The sequence below is a fragment of the Sardina pilchardus genome, chromosome 18, assembly GCF_963854185.1.
Source record: "Sardina pilchardus chromosome 18, fSarPil1.1, whole genome shotgun sequence".
NCBI classification, from domain to species: Eukaryota; Metazoa; Chordata; class Actinopteri; order Clupeiformes; family Clupeidae; genus Sardina; species Sardina pilchardus.
The window spans coordinates 24,987,954-25,010,784 of record NC_085011.1 but is presented as its reverse complement, the minus strand read 5'-3'; the positions used below and the strand labels follow the sequence as shown (position 1 = coordinate 25,010,784).

At 41.0% G+C, this 22,831-nt stretch overlaps 1 protein-coding gene across 1 annotated transcript in view; it reads left to right on the top strand.

Moving 5' to 3' along the window:
• The window catches only part of grid1a (glutamate receptor, ionotropic, delta 1a), a 115,087-nt gene that overhangs the window by 18,650 nt on the left and 73,606 nt on the right, over nucleotides 1–22,831 (top strand). Inside the window, exon 2 of the mRNA XM_062519572.1 lies at nucleotides 6,552–6,757. Within this exon, the coding sequence (XP_062375556.1) occupies nucleotides 6,552–6,757 (206 nt within the window). The remainder of the gene's footprint in view (nucleotides 1–6,551; nucleotides 6,758–22,831) is intronic.

The window sequence follows — 22,831 nt, the reverse complement described above, 5'->3', positions numbered from 1 at the left end:
TAACTTAGAAACTTCTTTCAAACGTTGTAACGTAGGTCTTCAATAGGAGAAGGCTGCTATGTATTTTTCAACTTTGTAACTTTTATACTTTTTAAACTATAAATTAAAAACTATTAAAAATTTCCCCATAGACTTAACATTGGCCTCTATGACATCACAATCGGGTCGTTAAGCAATTAGAATCTTATGCCAGGTGGCCAGCCCCACCTGCAGTAGCCCTCTCTCTCTCAGGCTTTAAGCATACAATCTCTCTGTGAAGACTACATATCCTGTTAAACTGTTTCCTCTTTCCACAACTGTTTCAAAATAAAAGTCCTCACTGCAATAATAGGGGAGAGCAGGGTCAATTGAAACACTTTTCAGTTTAACGTCTTTTTCAAAACAGGTGAAAGGGATACAAATAATGTTGTCATATGATCAACAACTCACATGTGTCCTCTCTTAGTTACCAGTGTAATTTCATATACACCTTGAGTGATCGCGTTGTTTTTTAACTTTGAACGTAAGTTGTCATTTGTTTCAATTGACCCGCCCAGTCGGGTCAATTGAAACACATGTGCGGGACGAATGAAACAGCATATTGTAAACAGAAACCATTCACTTTACTCTAGTTTTTATGAAACATACCTAACAACATACTTCTGTACTTGTCATGGCTAAAATTTCACCTGATTCTTCAAAATATAAGTAGGTAAAAAAATGTATTTTTCCATGTGCGTCAATGTCGAGATACGCGTTTCGATTAAACTTACATTTCTTCATTTTATACCATGCTGATGACTACATTTCCATCTAATTTACTTATTTCCCGTTGTAAGCCTTGTTGAGGGATTCACAATTGATCTTCCTCTTTTATTTTGAAAGATCTTTTTTTTTTTTGCATTGATAGTGCGGGACGATTGAAACAACTGTTTCAATCGTCCCGACAGTGCTAACTAACACTTAAACATATTTTGCTTCTAAACCTCAAAATGCTGACATTTAACACTTTCAGACATGTTTAAGTAATGATTCATCTCTCGTATGGTCATGTGATCATTGCATGAAACAATAAACACGAGTTGTGATCACAAAAAAATTACCGCACATAAGATTTTACTTGCCGGTGTCAAAAACAGGTTTGCGGGGATAACGTTGGAATTCGATGACGTCATGGCACGAGATTTCCCATGGTTGGCAAGTCTTGTGTATTGAACAAACTGACGACATATGACATTTCAGATGTGCGTGGTTTTCGAGGAAATCGCTATGTTACTTTCGTCCCGTGTTTCAATTGACCCGGCTCTCCCCTACACTATTAAATCATTTAACCATTGAAACTACTCAACTATTTAACTGTTCAACCATTCCAACTGTCAGTTATCATCAACTATGCCTCCATTCAACTACATGAGACCTCCATGTACCAAGCAACCAACATAGCAACCATTAAAATTAAGTGTTTATGACCGTTTCCATAGCAACCAACACAATTTTACTACAGTAACTTCTTTATTCCTGATAGTGGCAGCCATGGATACCCCATCAACAAATGTTTCAAAATAGAAGTCCTCAGTAGCAAGTTAGCTAGTTAGCATGGTTAGCATAGTTAGCATTTGTTAGCATAGTTAGCATTTTTAGCATAGTTGCTAGAAATGATTAGCTAAGATAGCTAATCAACCTAGTTAGCATTGTTAGCATAGTTAGCATTTTTAGCATAACTGCTAGAAATGATTAGCTAAGTTAGCTAATCAACCTGGTTGGCATTGTTAGCATAGTTAACATTGTTAACATTTTTAACATAACTGCTAGAAATGATTAGCTAAGTTAGCTAATCAACCTGGTTAGCATTGTTAGCATAGTTAGCATTTTTAGCATAACTGCTAGAAATTACTAGCTAAGTTAGCTAATCAACCTGGTTAGCATAGTTAGCATTGTTAGCATTTTAAGCATAACTGATAAAAATCATTAGCTAGGTTAGCTAATCAATCTGGTTAACATTGCTAGCATAGTAAGCATTGTTAACATAGTTAACATTTTAACATACCTTTTAGAAATCATTAGTTAAGTTACAACTGGAATGTTGAAGCTTTAAACTGTCTACCTTCACACATCAACTCTCTTTAAACTATGCTTCCACCATGTTTACCCTAGCTACACCTTAGTAACCATATCTACATTATCTATCTATATATTTTTGCATTTTCATGCACTGGTAATTCCTTGGAATTGCATTTCTAGTTGCTATTTTAAGATAGAAGTCAACTGGATAAGATGGGGCAGAAAAAAACTAATATTTTATGTAAAATTGCCATTTTGCCATAGATTTGCACTGTGATCAAAGCCACAAGCTGGCTACATGCTGCTGAAATAGCTTAGGTGTCCTCAATGAGGTCTTCACCACCCTCAAGGAGATTACAGATGACCGGGAAATGCAAGGCTGGCCAGAAAGCCAAGAGAATCTTCTTGTCATAAGTTACAGTGGTGTCATTAACCCAGGTACCACTACTGGGAAACCTATACCGCACAGGGAAGGACTTTTCAAGCAACAGAAACGCAGCATAATATGTAATATAACTGTGTCCACATTTGACCTGTGATTTTGCTCATTTTCTGAAGTGCTCAACACTGCATTTATTGTGCCGGTGTTTGTTTTGAGAATGATGATCTTGGCAAGTATTGTATGCAGTCAATAACACCTTCCTGTCAAACGTTTCCTTTGGCAGATGGAAAATCAGATAATGACAGTGCCGAGAGCTCTGTCTAGGAGTAGTCATTTAAGAAATTGTCAGGAACGGTCAACAGCCAACGCATTCTATTACATACACTTTTTTAGAAAAACATAAGGTGTGCATGTGACATAAGGCGCCTTGTTTTGATGATCTAAACATGTGGTCTGAAGCGTTTGGTTTATTAATTAGGCTGATAAGCAAACGTCCATTTTATGACCAAAGCATGAACGTGTCCACATATAATCTACACACTTTAAGGTTTAATGTCAGATGTGGAGCCATTTGGCCTCTGGGAGTCAATGACATCATCATCACATTTCCTCTCATGCTGACAAATATTGCTGGCTTATTTTGGCCTCAGCTGTTGCCCTGATGTCACATTCTTCTTGGAACACCAGTTTTGTCATTCTAGATAAACATACTGTAGCAACCAGGTTTAGCGTCCATATAATAGACAACTTCTGTTGCGCCTTTTTGAACGGCAGCTATTTGTAACCACTTGCGCTTCTGCTATTATTAAGAACTACACGAAGAGAACAATTTACAATAAATGATGATTTATTGTTTAAAAGAATGTGTAACAAATTATCATGTTACTGACCACACTCACCATAAGCTAGCATGATACTGTAGCAAAAAAGCTATCGATATAATCGTTATATGTATTGGTAATACTATTAAAATAACATTCTTATTATTATTATACCCATCCTTATCCTAATTTTCATAGATAGAAATGGGCAGTTGGCTATGGCCTCCGGATTTCTACTTGTGAGGGCCACCAAGTACCCCTTATAACTGTCATTACACAATGTCAAAGTGCTAAGTTACAGGAACATGAGAAAGAAACGATTTTGACCTCTTGCTATGTTGTGACTGTTAGTAGACAGATGGTTGGAAAATGTGGGAGTCAGCAAAAGTACTTTGAATGGCAGGGGTTTTTCAAAAGAAGTTGCTGCATGGTTAACCTTTGCAACTTTTGCGCCAGTCTTGTTGTCTTTGAACTGTTCTAAAAAAATGGTCTGGTTTTAATGCAGTGCCATCTGAGGTCCAAAAGACCACGTCCATCCAATGTTTCTTTTGTATTTTTTTTTTTTTGGAGGGGGGGGGCTTTATGCCTTTAATGTTATAGGATAGTGGAGAATGACAGGAAGTGAATGGGAGAGAAAGTCGGGGTGGGACCCGGAAAGGACCACGGGGCGGGAATCGAAGCGGGTCGCCAGCGTGCGGTGAAGGTGCCCCAGCCAGTTGCTCCACAGCTGGGGCCCAATGTTCCTTTTTAGTCGCGTCCCTTGTTTTAAAAGTTTCTCTTGATTTCTAGATAAGAAACATTATTCTTATACTGTTTCATCATTTGCCCACACAGGTTTACAGACAGTGATGAATATCTCCACATAGTTACTTCTGAGAGACTCAGCCTCTCTGGAATGCTCTTTTATCCCCATCCATGGTTCCAGTTCAGCAAATTAGCTGTGAAATGTTCCTCCTTTTGTTGTCTTTGCAACTTTTCCAGCCTTTTGTTTTTCCTGTCCAGAACCTTTTTGAGATGTGTTGCTGGAATCAATTAAAAATATGCTAGTATTGTCGATGAAATATGAATTTAATTTTTTTCTCCTTCAACAGATGATATGTTGTCTTCATTCTGATGATGACAGATTAGTCATTGCAGTAGTCATCTATGTCACCTCATTGATTTGGTTTACAAGAGAAGCGTAATGTTTAGATTTCGCTATTGTGTCTGTTATACAAGTTTAGACAGCACAATAAAAGATTACGCGGAAAATAGAAAAAAGGCATCTGACATCCTCGAATTGCTGAGGGTAAATTCATGGTGAGGTTGAAACATGGCTCATAATCAAATTCCAATGGTGGGTTACCAGACTCAAATTCTGATAAGAATTTGTTCATGACTATGCCAGGCAATATGTTTGGTCAGGAAAGGTCGTCTCCTCATTATGAACGATGAAGAAGAAATCACATTGTCCACTTTTCTTCAAACTTGCTCCTTCTTGCTCCAGATCCGCATTTCCTTTTGCATCTGTAAGATGTTTGCTTATTCTTAAGGCCAGTTCAAACCAAAGATTCGCGACGGTCTGAGACGGTTGCGGAGAGCAGTTGCGGCGGTGTGAATGAAAAGTTGCAAGCAGTTGCAAGCAGTTGCAAGCTGTCGCTAAACATTCAACATGTCAAATCTTAGTTGCAGAGTTTTAGAACGTCGCTGGTTTTTAGAATGTTGCAGCTCGTCTCGTCGCGGATCTTGTGTTTGAACTGGCCTTTACACTTAGAGACAAATAGCACATTTGTTCAAGGAATAGCTTTATTGGTTCTCTTGTAAATGTAAACTCTTTTGATTATTTTGGTTACCTGACTCACAGCATTGTTACCTGACACAGTTGACAGTAGTCTACTCTATGCAACTGCAGTCCCAAAGATAACCTTAGCTGAGTATTCTGAAGGAGCTAATGACAAAACACAAAAGGCAGAATGGATATGCCTTCTGAATCTCATTGTAAAGACCACTGATTTAGGGTGTGTCTACAGTATATCCACTTTGGCTGCATGCCAAATGAGTGGTTCAAAATGGTCATACTGGTACAGTATTTCTTAATTAATCATGGGTGTGTTTTGGGTGCAAGCAATAAGAGTGCTACCTCCCGTTGCCTTTAAACCGCGTTGCCAGTATAATAACAAAGTGAATGCATCTTAGCAGAAGCAATCCGCTTGCGCACACAAACCTGTAATAGCAGCAGGATTTTACCAAAGTTTGAAACATACTGTATGTGTGTGTGAGACAAGCCAGGTAAACACGTTTTCTTCGCAGAAAAACAAGGTGTTATATTTAGTTTTTTTACTTTCACAGTATTGATGGTTGCCGTCAAAAACATAAAAAAGCAATTCTCTCCCCAATTACATCTGATAAATCTTAAGGACATTCAGCCAATCACACTGTACACAGTTGCTATAGGGTCTCATCACTAGGTAGATATATTTCTTGATAACAGAAATATACAAACAACAAAATAACAAGATTTTCTTTCTTTAAACATGTTTGTCTTGGTTAATGGCATAATTATTTTCAGATGCCATATTAAGATACCAATCCATGAACAATGTACATGACTGTTTTTCCCACCAACACACACGTGCATGCACAAGTCGATTTGCTATTTAGACGATGTGCGTGGTGGGCAGGGAAATGTTATCTGCTTTGCCCACAAATAGAAAAGTACACTTGCCTTCCGCCGGACGCCATGATGTGTCGAGATAAGGCCCAAGATGTAGCCGACCATCGCCCTGAAGTCAACACCTCTGTGGATTTGCCACCTGTCAATGCAGATACAGTGACAGACAGAACCACCGTCCTGGGGCTGTTTTCAATACGCTCCTATCAGTTGTGTGTAATTTGGTGGAAAAGGCTTCTGCTGCTCACTTCAGAAGACTAAGTGCACAATGAGAGACTGACATCACATGTGAAGAGCGATATGGGCTACGTGTGGAGAGCAGTAGTCTGGTGGTTTAAATACAAAAAAAACTTCTTTTACCGCCCATGCACATCCATAATTGTGCTTTCAAATTGTCTCCGCGCTAGACATCTCTTTTAGTCCCTCGTGGACAAACAAATTAAATGGTAGACTATCAAAATACTGCTCGGTCAAATATAAAATGCTTGAGAACCATTTTGGAATGTTCAGTAATGAAAAATGGGTGTGATCAGTGTATAAATGAGCCGTCCTTTATTCTACAAATTAAGAGAAAATTAAGAAATGTAACCATTTCCAATATTTTCATTAAACTTTTGATGACATCTCTCTATCTCTCTATCTCTCTCTCTCTCTTCAGACATCCGTGGGCTGCAGACGTTTCTGGACCAGGCGTCTCGGCAGGGCCTGGATGTGTCCCTGCAGATGGTGGACCGTAACGTGAGCAAGGTCTTCTCCACGCTCTTCAGCACCATGCGCATGGAGGAGCTGAACCGCTACAGGGACACACTGCGCCGGGCCATCCTGCTGCTCAGCCCCCAGGCCGCGCAGAGCTTCATCACCCAGGTAACAGGCAACGCACACACACACACACACACACACACACACACATACACACACGGACACTCATACACGGACACACGTACATGCGCACACACACGCACACACACACACACACACACACACACACACACACACACAAACACGCACACACACACACCCACACACGGACACACGTACATGCGCACACACACGCACACACACGCACACAAGGGACAGCCATGGCCACTGGCTAGGGCTTCGGGCTTGTAACTGAAGGGTTGCCAGTTCGATCCCTGACCAGTAGGAAAAATGTGGGCGGGGGAAGTAGTTGAGCACTACTCATGCGCACATCCACGGCTGAAGCGCCCTTGAGTAGGGCATCTAACCCCTTACTGCTCCCCGAGCGCCCCTGTAGCAGGCAGCTCACTGCTCCGGGTTAGTGTGTGGTTCACCTCATTGTGTGTGTGCTGTGTTTGTTCACTAATTCACGGATTGGGATGAATGCAGAGACCAAATTTCCCTCACGGGATCAAAAGAGTATACAGTATATACTATGCTTATACTTATAAACAAATACAACCCACACACACATAGAGAAATGCAGATACAGATATGTGCCTTAGATTAAATTTAATTCAATTTACAAGTACATAGACAACAAAATGCAACTTGCATCTAACGAGAAGTGCAAAAAAGCAGGAAGTGTGATGTGATCTACAGTATAGACAGGTGGATACAACTCTAGACATGGACCTACATGACAAGGGACCTGCAAGAGGGAGACACACAAATGAATGCACGGACAAAAATATGTAGATGCACACAAGGTATTCACATGGACACATCATAAAATTAACAGCAACTGTTTATTATACAGTATGTATACATTTTTAGTAATGATCATCATGCATATAATGTCCTTACCTTTAAAGCTTAATGCAAAGCATAGTAATAACTAGCAGCTACAGTGCTACACTCAGGGGCCATCTACAACTAGCAGCTACAGTGCTACACTTAGGGGCCATCTACTGTACAACTAGCAGCTACAGTGCTACACTTAGGGGCCATCTACAACTAGTAGCTACTGTGCTACACTTAGGGGGGATCTACAACTAGCAGCTACAGTGCCCCCTGAGTTTAGCACTACTGAAGCTGCCATGCTGCTCAAGCTGTTGGCTGCAGCAACTCAAACTACTGTAGGTACAGTAGTAGCTACCCTTTTTGTTTTACTTTGTACCGACGTATCATCTCGAAACAGAGATCTTTGTGAAAAATTGCCATAGTTTGCCTTTAATGCTACAGTACTCCTATAAGTAATAACGCAGAGTATACATTGCATTTATAATCAGAATTAATAAAAGGAAAAAAATATTCAATGGGCCATGGAGCCCATTAGTTATTATCCTGCACTGAAATCTTTATAGCAAAAAGCATTGCTTTGAAAACTGTGGCTCAGAATCTTTTCTGGTGGTTGTACAGAATTAATAGCTTATGCAATTAAAATGGAATTGAATAAGTCTGTCTGAAAGGCATCCTGTTGTATAATACATGTTTTGTTATAGAGGAGCCATATCATTCAGACTGTACCATGAAAAGGCTAGGACAAAATAATGGGATACAAATCTGACATGTTATTTCCCCATGAGACACATTCATGGTGTTTTGAAGGTTTGGCCGAATTCTTTTTGAAAAGTCTACACAGACTATATTCAGTACATAATGCAAGTAAAGTGTAAAGTGTGTGTGTGTGTGTGTGTGTGTGTGTGTGTGTGTGTGTGTGTGTGTGTGTGTGTGTGTGTGTGTGTGTGTGTGTGTGTGTGGGTGTGTGTGTGCGTGCGTGCGTGCGTGCGTGCGTGCGTGCGTGCGTGCGTGCGTGCGTGCGTGCGTGCGTGTGCGCGCGCACATGCACCTTTAAGTACATATGTTGAAGTCTATTTTTCTTGACATCGCCATGACATTGTGTCCCTATGTCTCTCTCTCTCTCTCTCTCTCTCTCTCTCTCTCTCTCTCTCTCTCTCTCTCTCTCTCTCTCTCCTCTCTCTCTGCAGTTCAGCAGACTGTTGCGTTTTTTTTTTATCTTGTTATCAGAGGGAAGAGTTTAGTGCCAGAGTAGAGTAAAAAGAGAAGCAGATCAGTTGTGCTGCTGTCCTGCTTGTCTGCGTTAACATGCCAACAATGCCCCTGGTGAGGAACCCTTAGCCATCCTCACCAAGGTCTCTCCACTCTGGCTTTTCTTTTCTCTCTTTCTGGGAGGCCATTAGAGTTGCCGTGCGAGATGAAAAGGATGTGCTAGCAAGTGTGGGTAGCTCATACAGTAGGCTTGAATGCAAACGGAGCGCCTTGCTGTGCAATTCAGTGGAGATCTGTAGAGGTGCTGGGCCCGTGGAGAGACAGATCAAACCAATGCTGTTCATGTTTATCACTGCCCACCTCCCAAGGAACATGGATTGGCCTCCTTTTTGACTGATACAAATCAGTTACAGCAGCTTGCATGCCACTTTGGCGTCAGAATTTTCTAGAAATTCTGTCAATTTTGTGTAATTATTTCATTTTATTTGTCTCAAGTGTAGATGCCTTGAATTGTTCGCACTTCTCATGACACAGAGAACAAAGTTGTTATCTGTGTGAGTGAGATTTAGAAACATGCCATTTCTCTTTCAGCATGATTTCAATCACACAAAACAGTAGTTGTACTGACTAAATACTGTACATACCCAGATGGTGCTGAGAAGAAAATTAAAGACCATTTTGGAAATTGCCAAACAACAGCTATACACTGCTTTTAATGGGCCTACTCTCATAAAATCACATTATCTGGTATCATGGAGAACTGTTATTTACTTATTTAATTATTATTTACTCCTGTAATTGCTGGTTTGAGGAGTTGTGTGGAGGACCTTTCTTATCTAAGGTCTCTTGAAAACAATGGGGACAGCAACAGTGTGTGGACTCAGTCTACATTTGGTTATGAAAGCACTCATGTGTGGCATTTCAGGCGTTTTCTGCACTGCACATACAGTATCAAATATATTGTGTTGTTGTTGTTTTTTTGTTATTTTTTGCGCCAGTGAAACCTATTCTTTTCAGCATATCCCTTTGTCAGCAGGCACAGCATGTGGTCAGATTGAATCAGGAGCTATTTGGGAGGCGTCAGCCAAGCCTCATATTGCCATATTGCTTTTTTTTTTTGTTAAACAGACGCGCGTGTGTGTGGAATCAGTAGATAAAGTGCGTGCCAGGCCTCTAGATGTGCCTCAGGCGCGCATGTGTAGGTGATGTCTCTCCCTGTGTCCGTCCCACAGGGTAATGAATTCTCCTTTATCTGAGTTACCTTGGCTGCACTGGGACATGGTTCTATTTCGCTGGACTATGACTTGAGATTTCAGATGGCAAAAGATAAAACTCTTGAAGCTGTTCATACAGTTTTCACTGTCTCTACTATATACAGTATGCACAGAAAGTTATGACTGTAGATTCTTGTTTAGGTCATTCTTCAGTAGTGATAGCAGTCGTTAAGTTTTAGGGAGATCAAGAGATAGCATCAGACACCCTCGTTGTCAAGTGTAGGACAATGGGAAGACTGCCTGTTTCCTACCTGAAAGTAAAACGATTCTTAAAGGGGGTAATTTTCTGTCCTCAAAACACTTCCTTAAAAGTGGTAGTAATGTAGTTGAGCCTAAGCTGTAATCAGCATCCTTGTCCTTGATAGAGGCTTTTGCGGAGCTCACTATCAGTGACTTTTCAAGGACCTCCTTGAAAACTAGATGATTCATCTCAAAGGGTTTATCTTATTTATAAATTGTCAATTATTTTTCCTTCCTGTAGTATGATGTATTTCATAAAATGCAACGCTAAATTTAATATTACATTAAGAGCAGATAGCAATTCTGTATCATTGTTCTCGGTCATTAATGGGGGCTATCAGGGGTATTTTACTGTTGAAGTTTTATGTGGCAGTACAGCACAGACTGTGTTAGCATCTGCATGCATAGTGAGAGATTCATAAAAGCACACTATCCTGCACACAGGAGCACATGCTCTAGTGTGGATTATAGTCCACCGTATTAACCCTGTGTTCACTGGACCTTTTCTCTTGCATTGTCAAAAACCTTTGGGTCATCAATTCTGAAATGTGTGATTTATTTCTGGAAAACAATGTTGTCCAGAAGCATAGACTCATAGCTTACATTTGGATTCATTATTTGATATTGAGCTTTCAACAGTTAACAGAGCTGTTGACAATAGCAACCGAAATTGGCGAATATTATTGTTATGCTTGGTGTTCATCATTAGTGTTTCACCAGCCATCTTTGTTTGTTTTAGTGCACTGCACACAATATCAGCTAATACACCAAAATCTTTGTTTGTTTGGAGATTATGTTAAAATCTCAGATGGGGAATACTGCATCAGATACTTAGGCAAGGAAAATAATGTGAACCATAATAAACCATGAGAACTGGCATGCAGAAAGATGCATTAGTTTTAGAGCAGAACAGTGATGTATTGTACCTTGAACAGTGATGTATTGTTTTGGTTTCCATCACATTGGCACTCAAGCAGGTCTATAGTAAGCGTGGGTCTTCAAGTATCACCTCCTTAGCAGGTCAATTTTCATTGGCTCTCTGGAGACACCATTGGCAGAAACACAGCCGTGCTGAGATGGGGTTTCAGTGATCACTGCCGTATCGTCCTTATGAATAAGCTTATATCACCGTGCCATGATTTAGCATTTTATGAATGTGGTATTTTATGGCTACTTTGCTTGGCTTGCACCCAGTACAGACAAAACCCACAAACCACATGGGGAATAAGGTAGCTGTTCTTTTTATAGGTCCTTGTGGGCTCCTTGATTAATGGTTGTGGTGAGATATGATAAGAGCTACTGTATACTCTGGTTAAGGCATATCTTTAGACATCTTTAAGAAACAGACTGTCCTAACCCTTGGCCAGGTTTGACACCCAGGCATGCCATATACCGACATGTTCCTCTTTCATTTCTGTTTGTTTGTTTGTTTTGCCTGTGTCCATATTTTCCACTCATGTTCTGCTTTTTGGCACGTTTTCATTTAAATTCCTGCCAGTCCTGAAAAGTGTACTTTTTATGCTCTAGTACAGTCTCCAACAGGTAGTGTGCAAGCTACCAGTAGCTCCCCACCTCTCTCCAAAAGGTTCAAGGAAATGTTCATGAATTTGATAACCCAACCTGTTAAAATTCCTATCAAATAAAATTCACACACTACAAGCACACAGGAAACGGAGATGAAAGTAGCCTTAAAACACTGTTGTCACTGCTACTCCACTGTTTAGGGTGGAGAGATCATCTCTACACATGCTACTAGTACAAAAACATTAGTAGCTCTAGGTCATGTTCATTCTGTCAAAGTGGCTCAGAGAGGGGAAAAAGGTTGGAGACCTGTACTCTAGTAACCAGAGATGTACTTTTTTTTACATCTTTTAAAAATACTGCTGCTGGCTGGGAGTGACCTGAATAAGGAAGGCTGAATGAGCAAGGCCAGGCACATGTAGCGGCCCTCCAGGGGGGTTCTCAGGTGTTACACTCAGCAGCCAGTGGCATGATCCTTCAAATCAGAATGAAATCAGAAACTTCCACTCACACTGCAGCCACACAGTGAGATGTTCTATTTTCGCTGTTATGTGACTGTTAAGGATTGCCATTCCCCTTTTTCTCGAAATTGGGACAATTAGGACTTTGCGATGCTGGCTAAATGAAACTGGCAACTGTGCCACAAGGGAGATTGCAGGAATAACTTAACAAAATTATTGCTGGGTATCTTAATTAAGCCGGCAGCTCAGGGCAGTTGGGCCTGGAATCACATTCAAATCTGTTCCCCTGTAACCTCTGCATAGTCTTTCCAACTTTTTATTGGACTTTGATATAGTCCTCTGAAATTCCTAATCTCATATGAATGTGCTCTTTTTATCGTTTTAGTGCTCTGTTACTTCAGCCTCTGACATCTCCATCTAGACTCCATCTCACTCAAGTCACGTAAAATGATCTCTGTGACATTGAGTTATCCTATATTCCCCCATATCGTCCGTCTTTCCCCATACAGTGTAAAGCATGTGGGTAGTAAATTTATTTTATCAGATAAAACCAATGTTTCATTATTCCATATACCATAGTAGACTGTAGGGGTGGGCGATATGGGCTTAAAACTATATCACACTATTTCATGGTATGATATAAAAGGAATACCATTCAACAATATATTTTGCCATGTCACACCAGCATACAGCATGCTGTTTCAGAAAGACTGAATCCGTAACATCATCAAATGCTAAACAATACCAATGAAGTAGATTTATATGCATTTTAACAAAAATCTCATGCCAGTTACTATGTATTATTGAATGATAACAATATGACACTACATGGTTCATCATGCATGATGCAATATCACAAAGCCCTGTTAAGATGATTATACTAAGTGTACCCTTAAATAAACTCAGTATGGTCTATTTAATTCAGCTAGATCAAGCTTTATATCAACAGGCCATATAGCAATGGTAGCATGTAATGCATCTTCTCCCACCATTTTGCCACTCTCCATCCATCACTGCCACCGTTCCACCGTTTCACCCATGTTCCTGCCATGGAGCTGATGGTAATATTTGGTGGGGGTGGCGTGGATAATTAAGTGTGTCCGATTGTATTTTTTCGGGGGGAAGCATTAACTACAATGAAAACTCTTGACACAGTAATTAGAGGGGAAAAAAGGGAGGAAGAGAGCCAGGCTCAATTGAACTTCGGCGGAATGCTGATCGACATCCCACTCCCTCATCATCACTTTGATCTCTCCGGCATTGTTTTTAGGAAGACTGTGTGGTGCGAAGTTTACGTTTGAAATTGTTTATGACTTCGGGTCGGCAAAGTAACTCCGATACCACCACAAGTCAGAAGGCACATGAAAGAAATGATCTAATTTCTCCAACAGGCACTGCTCTGCACAGTGCAGAAGGCAGAGGTGTAAGAAGATGGCTGAGAGGAACGTTAATTAGAGAAGTGAAGTCTAATACGTATTGCTACAGTTGACTGGGAATTGCATTAACACATTTTCTTCATTAAAAATGGTAGGGTCGCAAACTGTGTTTGTGTAATATATAGCACCACAATTTATTTCATCATGTGCACGCTCTGTGACTTATTCACAAGGGCACAAAGAGTACCAGCCAATTTAGTCAAAGGCTCTGGAGTCATTAGAAAAGTATACTTTGAGCATCACAGCAAATATGGTCGCCTTTGAGATACCCTACAAACAGAGGGCCATCACAGTGACATCCAAACAGGCTATATTGGTTAGCCAAGGAAAGGACACTGAAATTATGTCGCTTCACTTCACGTCCATTTTCATTCAGTGATGATGACCTAAAAAGACAAAACTGTGATTTTTTTTTCCAGTCTCATCTTAGCGTCATTGATTAGGAACCATGACATTTCATGATTTTTCTCATTCTATAAATGACTGTCAAAGTGCTACAAATATTTACGCGAATGTTGAAAAATCGATGTAATTAGTATTATCCCATTGGCCAAATTCATTAGGAGACCCAGTGGTGCTATGTGCTATGGATACATATGACCCTGTAAATCCTGTGCTCTGAGTCAGTTAAATGGTTGCCTCTTCGGCATTCTGCAAACTCTTCCATATTGCAGTGTCTATTTAGGCATTGTACTGCACAGACATGTAGTGCATAAATAGCTGTCCGCATCACTGACAACACTGTCCAGTGTCCACAGGGAGGGTGAAGTGGACAGTGAGCGATAGGGCATCTGCCATGGGGAGCCGATCTCCTCGTCTGTCCAGGCTTATCAGCCCCTCTCTGGGCTCAGGGTGTCCACCCTGACTGACCCTGAACCTCCGGGGCTGGTTATGTAATTCTTCAATCCCATCAGTCCCCATTTTGCCCCCCGTCCTCCAATAACACGGTGACAAATGGAAGCTGCCAGCGTGCCATCGATCACTGTCCTCCATCTCATCCTCCTTTCTGTACTCTGCTCTCTGCCGTTCTCTCTCTCTCTCTCTCTCTCTCTCTCTCTCTCTCTCTCTCTCTTTCTCTCTCTCACTCTCTCCCCATCCTCTCTCTCACACACATTCTATCTCATTCTCTCCTTTCTTACATTCTCATTTTCCTTTCCTCCTTTGTCTTATGCCCTGTATCCTGTGTCTTTTTTTAGTCACCTTGCTTGCGCGGTCTCTTTGGCTCACCTTGTGGTCTCTTTAAAGGAGACATAGAATGGAAACCATTTGCGTCTTGGTTTTCATGAATTAGGAGAGGTTGTGCGTAACCAAAGAGCTGACATGAACATGAGGCCTGGTTGTGCTCTTTTTTTATATGAAAATCTTGAACTTGAAAATACCCACAAAAAAATGGGCAAATTAGAACTAATTAGAAATCTGCTTGTGATGTCAGATATCGCAAAGTTTAATTGTGGTTGCCAAAGAGGGCGCCATTTAGTCAAACAGACCATTCCAATACCCAGCCAAAATATAAGGTTTTAATTGGGCTTGTCAAATTGCAATTGAGTTTATTTTTTGAATACATTGAAGTTGAATATATACTATTTTAACATCAGAGAACACAGTGCAATGCTCAATTCATCCATTCTACTGTATGTCCTCTTTAAATCTGCCTCTTCTATGGAAGTCATCTGAATTGTTTGGTAGCCATGCATGCTCTGTGTGGGGCCTGACCTCTAGTCTCTGGTATAACATGAACCCTTTTCCCCTGGAAAGCAGAGCCTCCTGACAACATCCCACTGTTATTTTTGCATGATACTTTAACCCTGATCAGATTCCATCTCTGTTAATGAGTTGTAGCTGAACAAGTGTTGAATCACAACTGCCAGGCAAATGTTAAATGAGCATTGTACTGTATATGTAGATCCAGCAGACCTTGGACATACTACCATAAACATTATGTTATATGCAGCAGTCGGTGGCATAATCACAGAAAATGCAGTGCTTGTGTCTAAGAATGCATTAAATTAGTGATCACATATATAATCATCTCATTGTGGAAAAACAATTGTGTTCCATAACCCGCCCTGAAATAGTTCTTTTTTTTTTCAACTAACATTTTGGAGTTTCACAATTTTATAAGAGTTAGAAGAATCCATTGGATGATGCAACGTTTTTGTACAGTGCTTCGCAGTGTAAAGTGGAAACGTAATTATGAAAAATGGCTGTATGTGTAAATTTCCTATTTAAGCTGCAAAAGGGTTGCAGCTGGCAGGCCCGTCAGGTGATGGATTATTATTGCTTATGTTAATCTAGAGTTTCTGCAGGAGTTAAAGAGCCTTTCATAAATAAATTGTCCTTTCAAAAATAATTTCTGTGAATTAAAAGCACACCGTGATGTATAAGCCTAGGGGTTTTTGGGAAGGAGGTGCATTGGTCTAGCTGAAATATGACTTAGGGGAGTAGTAGCAAGTAAATGGCACATTAAATTACCTTTAACGGGCCCAGATGACGATCAGTCTTACTTTGCTGATCAGTAGTGTGACACTTGTTTTTGTGTGTGAAGGGCAGGCAAAAGAGATGGAAGGTCAAGGCAAGAAAAGTGCAGGCTAGTGCGTCTAATGGGTGGGGGGTTAATTTGCTGTGGCATGTCACTTTCGACCGTGAGTCACTGCATCACTGCTGTGTTTTTTGGGTCATAAGACAAAAGCTCTTGGCCTCTAAAGGGGGAGAAATGAGTCTAAGAGCTATGGCGGTCAGTCTGTGAGTAAACACAAGACTGTCAACAGTCATTTGTGTCGTTGCACTTTAGATCATTGTTGTAGCTATTACATTTCAGCCGACTGTTTCTCGCTGGCTAAATGACTGACTAGCCCCAGAGCGAAATAGTGTCCAATACTCAGTGTGTTTTTTTAGTGTTGCCTCACAATTTGTGACTTCTCATGTCTGGGTTTCCTATCTAGTTTAGGAACACAGAAACGCTATACCGCATGTCAATTCCATTTGCACTTCTCTTGCCTCCGTGTGGCATGACCCATAAAAGGCGTTCGCATAGTGACACAAAGTGATAAAATGTGATGGATGCCCGTGATTTTTCAGACATCCTTAGTGTTATTGGAGTCATAAACCTCTCAGACGTTCCTTCATCTCATTTTTAGGTCACTATAGGAAACAACGGGACACGTGCATTAAAGAACCACACAATCAGTGGCATCTAGTTTATAGATGGTGACCTCTATACTTGTCCACATGGTGTCGAGCGCGTGGTGTAAACCTTCTGGTAGTCTATTGAATTGTAAGGCTCCATGATTTACTCACTTACTGCAACATAGAGGACTCAAAAGATTAGTCTATTGTCTGTCTCTTTCCTTTACACAGCTTGTGTGGTCGTCTGCAGGTCTCCAGGTAAAGGCTTCGCTGCTCGATTGATAAAACTGAGAGCATAAATGACTGGCAGTGCTGCTGTATTGACTGACGTCTTTATAGTATGGCGATGGTGAATCTTATCATTGATTGTAGGTGACTCTGGCCTTGAGGCAGAGGTGGACGTATAGCTATAGCCAGAGAGACCACGTTCAAGTTGACCTGTCTTTTATGTGATGCTCTGTGAATGACTATCTTAGGCTGCATTTCATCTGATAATGTTCCGGTCAGTAGCCAAGTTGTTGACATTTTAAAGAAGCGCGTAATAAAGTGATGGCACTTAACACTTTGTTGGTGGCCAAAACTGAGCTGGTTAGCTCTGGTCCTCAAATAGAATTGGTGGAGTGCCAGTTGTGGAGCCGTGCCTGTATGCCCAATGCAAAGGCTCTGCTTCACCTAAAGTATGATTGCACCTCCCCCATAACTTCTAAAACAACATTGACTTTTACATTGATTTTGTGTTTTTCTTTTATGCTCACAGTGCAGTTAGGATGCAGTCCTATTTTATGAGTTGTACATTTCCTCTGCATAATTAGCCAACCTCAGCAGGCAAAATGATATACTCTAATAAATCAATTAGATATGGCCGGAGTAAACAACCTGGCCTTTGGCATACCTGTTGTGAGCCTCCTCAATATGCATCAACGAATGAAAGACACAGATGGCAAGTACCAAAAGCACATCTAGCAATTAAACCGCACCAATTGCTTTAGAAACCTTTATGCATTTGGCAAAAGCATGAATTCTTCAATAGCCCTTTCCATGGCACTGTTTCAGGACCATGGATAGCAGCCAGGCTATGTTCTATGAAAAGCCTTGATAAACATAAAGCAAGAATACCCCCATCTGTTGGCTCCCATTAATATATTTGATTTTCTCATGGCCTAGATGAGAATGGTGCAAAAACTTAATTTCCCTCACAAATTAATACAAATGAACAGTTGTTATTTGCCCAAAGCATAGCAAACACATAAACAAGCAATATGTGGTGTGGGTATTTAAGCTTAAAATTGCTATGGCATTAATTAGTTTGTTGATACCACATTTAGCTTTTGAATTATTTGCCTCTATGATTTCCATTGGATCCAGTCGTATTGGGCCTCTAAGCATGGTGATACTTGACAAGTATTCCTCATTTTAACACTGAATCCGGAGCCTTTTTGATCGAAATTATCGATTTACATTTGTAGGTCGTAAAGTTTTACAGACCTTGAAATGAACTGATGAATCAGTGAGTGCATCCTACTTCCAAAAGTATTTGAAGAGCTCTTAAGGCCATTTAAGACATATCTTATATCTGTCAATAGTGCTAATATTCACACAAACATTAAATGAACTTGTCTGGAAAATCAGCATGCAATATGCAAACTTGAATTAATCTTTCACAGAGGCCTGTGGTCCCAGTACAAAAGCACCAGGTATTATGAAGCATTATTCTTTGCATTAGATGTTATCTTAAGATGACATGCAAATAACAAAAGGATTTGAGTGACCTTAAGTAAGCCAACTAATAGTAAATGTCACTGATAACTTTTCCTTTAATCTCTTAAGAACCTTGCATCAAGCCTTTGTGGGGTTACGATTATTAAAACTTTCAAGCATAATTATACTGAGCCAGGCACTCGAGTCCGACCTTCAAAACAACTTCCACTAGCTTCAGCTATTCCCTCATTGAATACATTTGTTAATAAACTTAAGAATGAATTATTTATGGATTTCTTTGAGTGAAATGTTTGAATGGAATATTAATGGATTTTTTTCATTCGTATATTTTGCTCCCTTTGGTGTGCTTCCTGTCTCTGCCAGGGTCTTTATGTTATCTGTCACGGTTCTACTGGCTGCAGTAAGTTACATCACGTTTGACACCAACTCATCTTCTGAGCACGACGTCGTGTCCAATGTTGCCAAATAGTGCTCGGATGTGTTCTGCCTTGGGCCAAGCCTCATCAGTCATATATTTCCGAGTCTAACTGTCTTTTAATTATCATTGTAATGTCTTGCCAGACAAATTGCCTGGCTCAGTATCTGAGAGTGTCACCCAGGACGGGCCTGATGAGGACAGCGCTGGCCCAGTTCTGGCCCAGTTCTCGGCAGCGCAGGGGCACGTGTCCACCTCGCTGTCCTGTCATCGTCCACTGGCCCGCAGGCAGCCCTACAGGCACTCACCCAGGCAACACTGACCACTGCCCAAAGGGGGACGCCCTGATACACTCACACACACACACACAAAAAAGAAAAAGCAAAACCGCCACAGATCCTCTCCACCGTTCTCACGGGGGATGACAACACAATAAAAAATAGATTAAAAAAAAAGCCTCAACATCTCAAACTCACCTCACTCAGCATGAGACGGGAGGAGGCTCAGGTCACCGCGTTGACATGCGAGTACAAAACCTCGGAGCGGGAGAGAGTCGTGCGGCGGTTTCTCTCGCCATCCAAAAACCGCGGTCCTGAAGGAAACGTCTGTCAGTGTGTGTGTGTGGCGCAAGAGACGGTGCATTATGTAGACAAGGGAAATGGGGCTGGAGAGAGAGGCACCGGCACTGACAACCTGCCAGGCCGAGGGAGCCCACCAGGTGCGGATGATGGCTGTCATGCGATCTGTCACATCATCTGCTTTAGCCTGAAGGCTGATCACAGCACGCAACTCCGCCAGAGGGCCAGCCGCGAAGACAGACTAGAGAGGTCCACAAGTAGCGAGAGAGAGAGAGAGAGAGAGAAGAGAGAGAGAGAGAGAGAGAGAGAGAGAGAGAGAGAGAGAGAGAGAGAGAGAGAGAGAGAGAGAGAGTCGTTGGACAGAAAGACCAATGGCCCTGACGCCATTTCCTAGCCAAAGCTTTTATGGGAATATGATAACTGTGGTTTAGATGTTTAATTCATGCTTGTCATTCCCTTGTCCCATCAGTCGTACAAAGCGAGCTTAAAATCGTGATGGGGACAGCAAGTGATCTGTAGCCATTAACATTCTCACAGTTGCTATGTGTTCATGCTTTTGTGACTGCTTCTAAATATCAGGTATTTCAAGAGCAGCACAGGCACATCATGTGCCGTGTAAATGAAAATATGTGGGGGGTTTTTTTTACATTCTTATTCTTTTTTTTGCTTAGAAGCAAGCACACCTGGAGTGTCATACCACGCAAGTGTAAATATTTTTCTTTCAGCCTCCAATTACGAATTACAAAGAGTTACGACTTTTCCTCCCATGCAAATGCCTTGTGTTTCACAGCGTTCTATCTTGTTACCAAACACAGTGCTGTTCCTTGTACTATTTAATTGCTGTGCTACTTAAACCATCTTGCTAGCCTGATTTTAAAGTATACAATTGTCAGAGCAAGACAGAGAAGCACAGCTTGAAATCACATTCCCAGTGAATCATCAAGTATAAATTAGTATTTGTAGGATTATGAAACACAATGATTGGTAAATTCCAAAATAAAGAGTCAGACTAGCAAGGGGCAATTATGTGCAGAGCCAATTACCGACATGTTTACAGTGTGCCACATAATCATACATATCGTTATTGCACTAATTTGATAGTGTCACGCAATGTTCATGTCCTCGGCTGTGTGCAGTCCTTTGACTCCTCTATTAAGCTGGCCCTTTGTTTTGTGCAGTATTTGTAGATAGTGAAGAGGCAGGAAAGCGCCGGCCCCAATCTATATTTGATTCATTTGTGTACAGTCATGTTCTCTCCTCGTCTCAGACTGGGCACTCAGATGGGCGAGCACACCCAGACACCTATGAAAAGAAAACACTGTTCTCTGATCAGTATTCCGAGCACTCTTTTCTTTTTTTCCTTTTTTTTCCTTCTCTGCGTGGTGGGCTGAGATCAGGAGGCGCCACCCATGCCAAGCAGCAGCGACGGCGCCTTTGTTGACTCAGTGTGTGCTGAACTTAAAAGCGATTTGTTTGTTACCTCCGCCATGGATGTTTTTTTTGTTGTTGTTTTTTTTGTGCAGGCTGTCTACCTTGTTTGCTTGTTTGTTTGTTTGTGTGTTTGACTGTGTGCGGGATTAGACAAAAGCTACCTGTCTGATTATCATGAAACTTCATGGAATGTGTACCATGGCCCCAGGAAAAGTTCAAAGAATTAATTTTCACTTTCACTAGTTATGAGATAAGCCTACACCATGTGGCCTTTTTAGAGATTTGGGCTCTCCTAGCATTCTGTTTGTGTTAGCGTGTTGTTTTTACGGAATAACAAAATTAGTGTTTTGAACAGGACTAGAAAATGCTGTGATCCATTGATTCGGCAGCATGAAGTGGTAATTGGATTATCGGGGTACTCTCTCGTCCATTTGCTTGGCATTAATGAATAACAGATATAGTACTGGGCTGGAAGATGTCAAAGTCTTTGAAGAGTAATCACTCTCCATGGCTCTCTTGTTCACATTGTAAGTAGCGCATATAGAGCCATCCATTACAAGAGTGACATAAACATGTCATGAACATGGCATGACATATACTACAGTATATCCTCTTATTGATCAACATGACAAATATGTGTTCAGTAATAGCCATGCAATATCGTATTGTGTTTAAACAATTCAGAAGTTTAAATGTTGCCGTATGAAGCTGTTATAGGATCAGATATTGGAAAACTGTCATGAATCATAGCGGGTGATATTTTTGCATTATCTATCTCTGTGAATTGAACTTGGTGTCTTTTAAAGGTCATTCTTTAAAAAAAAAAAAAAAAATACCACTAATGAATCTGACAAGTACTAAGTTATTTTTCCATGTTGGAAATGCTTGAAGTAGAAATATTACTGCCTTATGATTTATCTGTTGTAGCAGATGAATACAGAATCATCTTAGAGGCAGTAGTGCAGCTGCAGTAAAGGACATGTTTTCACTGGATTTCTTAATACTGCAGATCTGATTACAATGGGGTTTCTTGACATATATATTTGATAGAGAGGGGGTTTACCGCTGTGACATAATATCCAATAGAAATGATGGCACCACAGCAAAGTAGAGGGGTTCGATGGTGGGGAACATTTTAATGCATTGAGCAGATAGTGAGTGAGAGAAAGGATCTACTGTCTCCAGCGTCCCGTCGAATCTCAGCGAGACGCCTCCTCTGAGAGGCCTTTCTCTCCTCTATTCAAAGACGCGTAATTGCATCATTTTTCAGGGCCCTGCCTCTGTCGTAGGGATAGGCCAGCTCCATTCATCAAACTAATGGAGAAGTAAGTGATTGGAAAATATGGGCCTTGATCATGTTTTCCTACATCTCCCATCAGACACATGGCTAGCTTCGGATACGCCTCTGGACACCCATACACTGTATGGTGCACATCAACAGAGTCATTTGTGTGGTGTGCGTGCGTGCGTGCGTGTGTATGTGCGTGCATTATCCCCCTAAACTACTACTCACTTGAATTCAGGAACATGCCTTTTCTATACATGATAACCAATGAAAGGTTCACTATGCTGCATTGCCACAAACATGAATCGTCACCCAATGTTCTGTTTTTCTGTTTGGTGCTTCGTTCCTTTCACAGCAAGTCAGGGACTTTGCTCTATTCTCACTGAGTCTTGAGACTCCCTCGCGGTTGAAAGACATACTGAATTGAATTGAATGGCATGAAATTGACATGGTAGTGCTACAACGTAAAATATGCCTAGCCTATATCTATCTCCAGAAGACTGCATTTTCACTAAAGCAAGCAGCAAATGACTTCATGGATT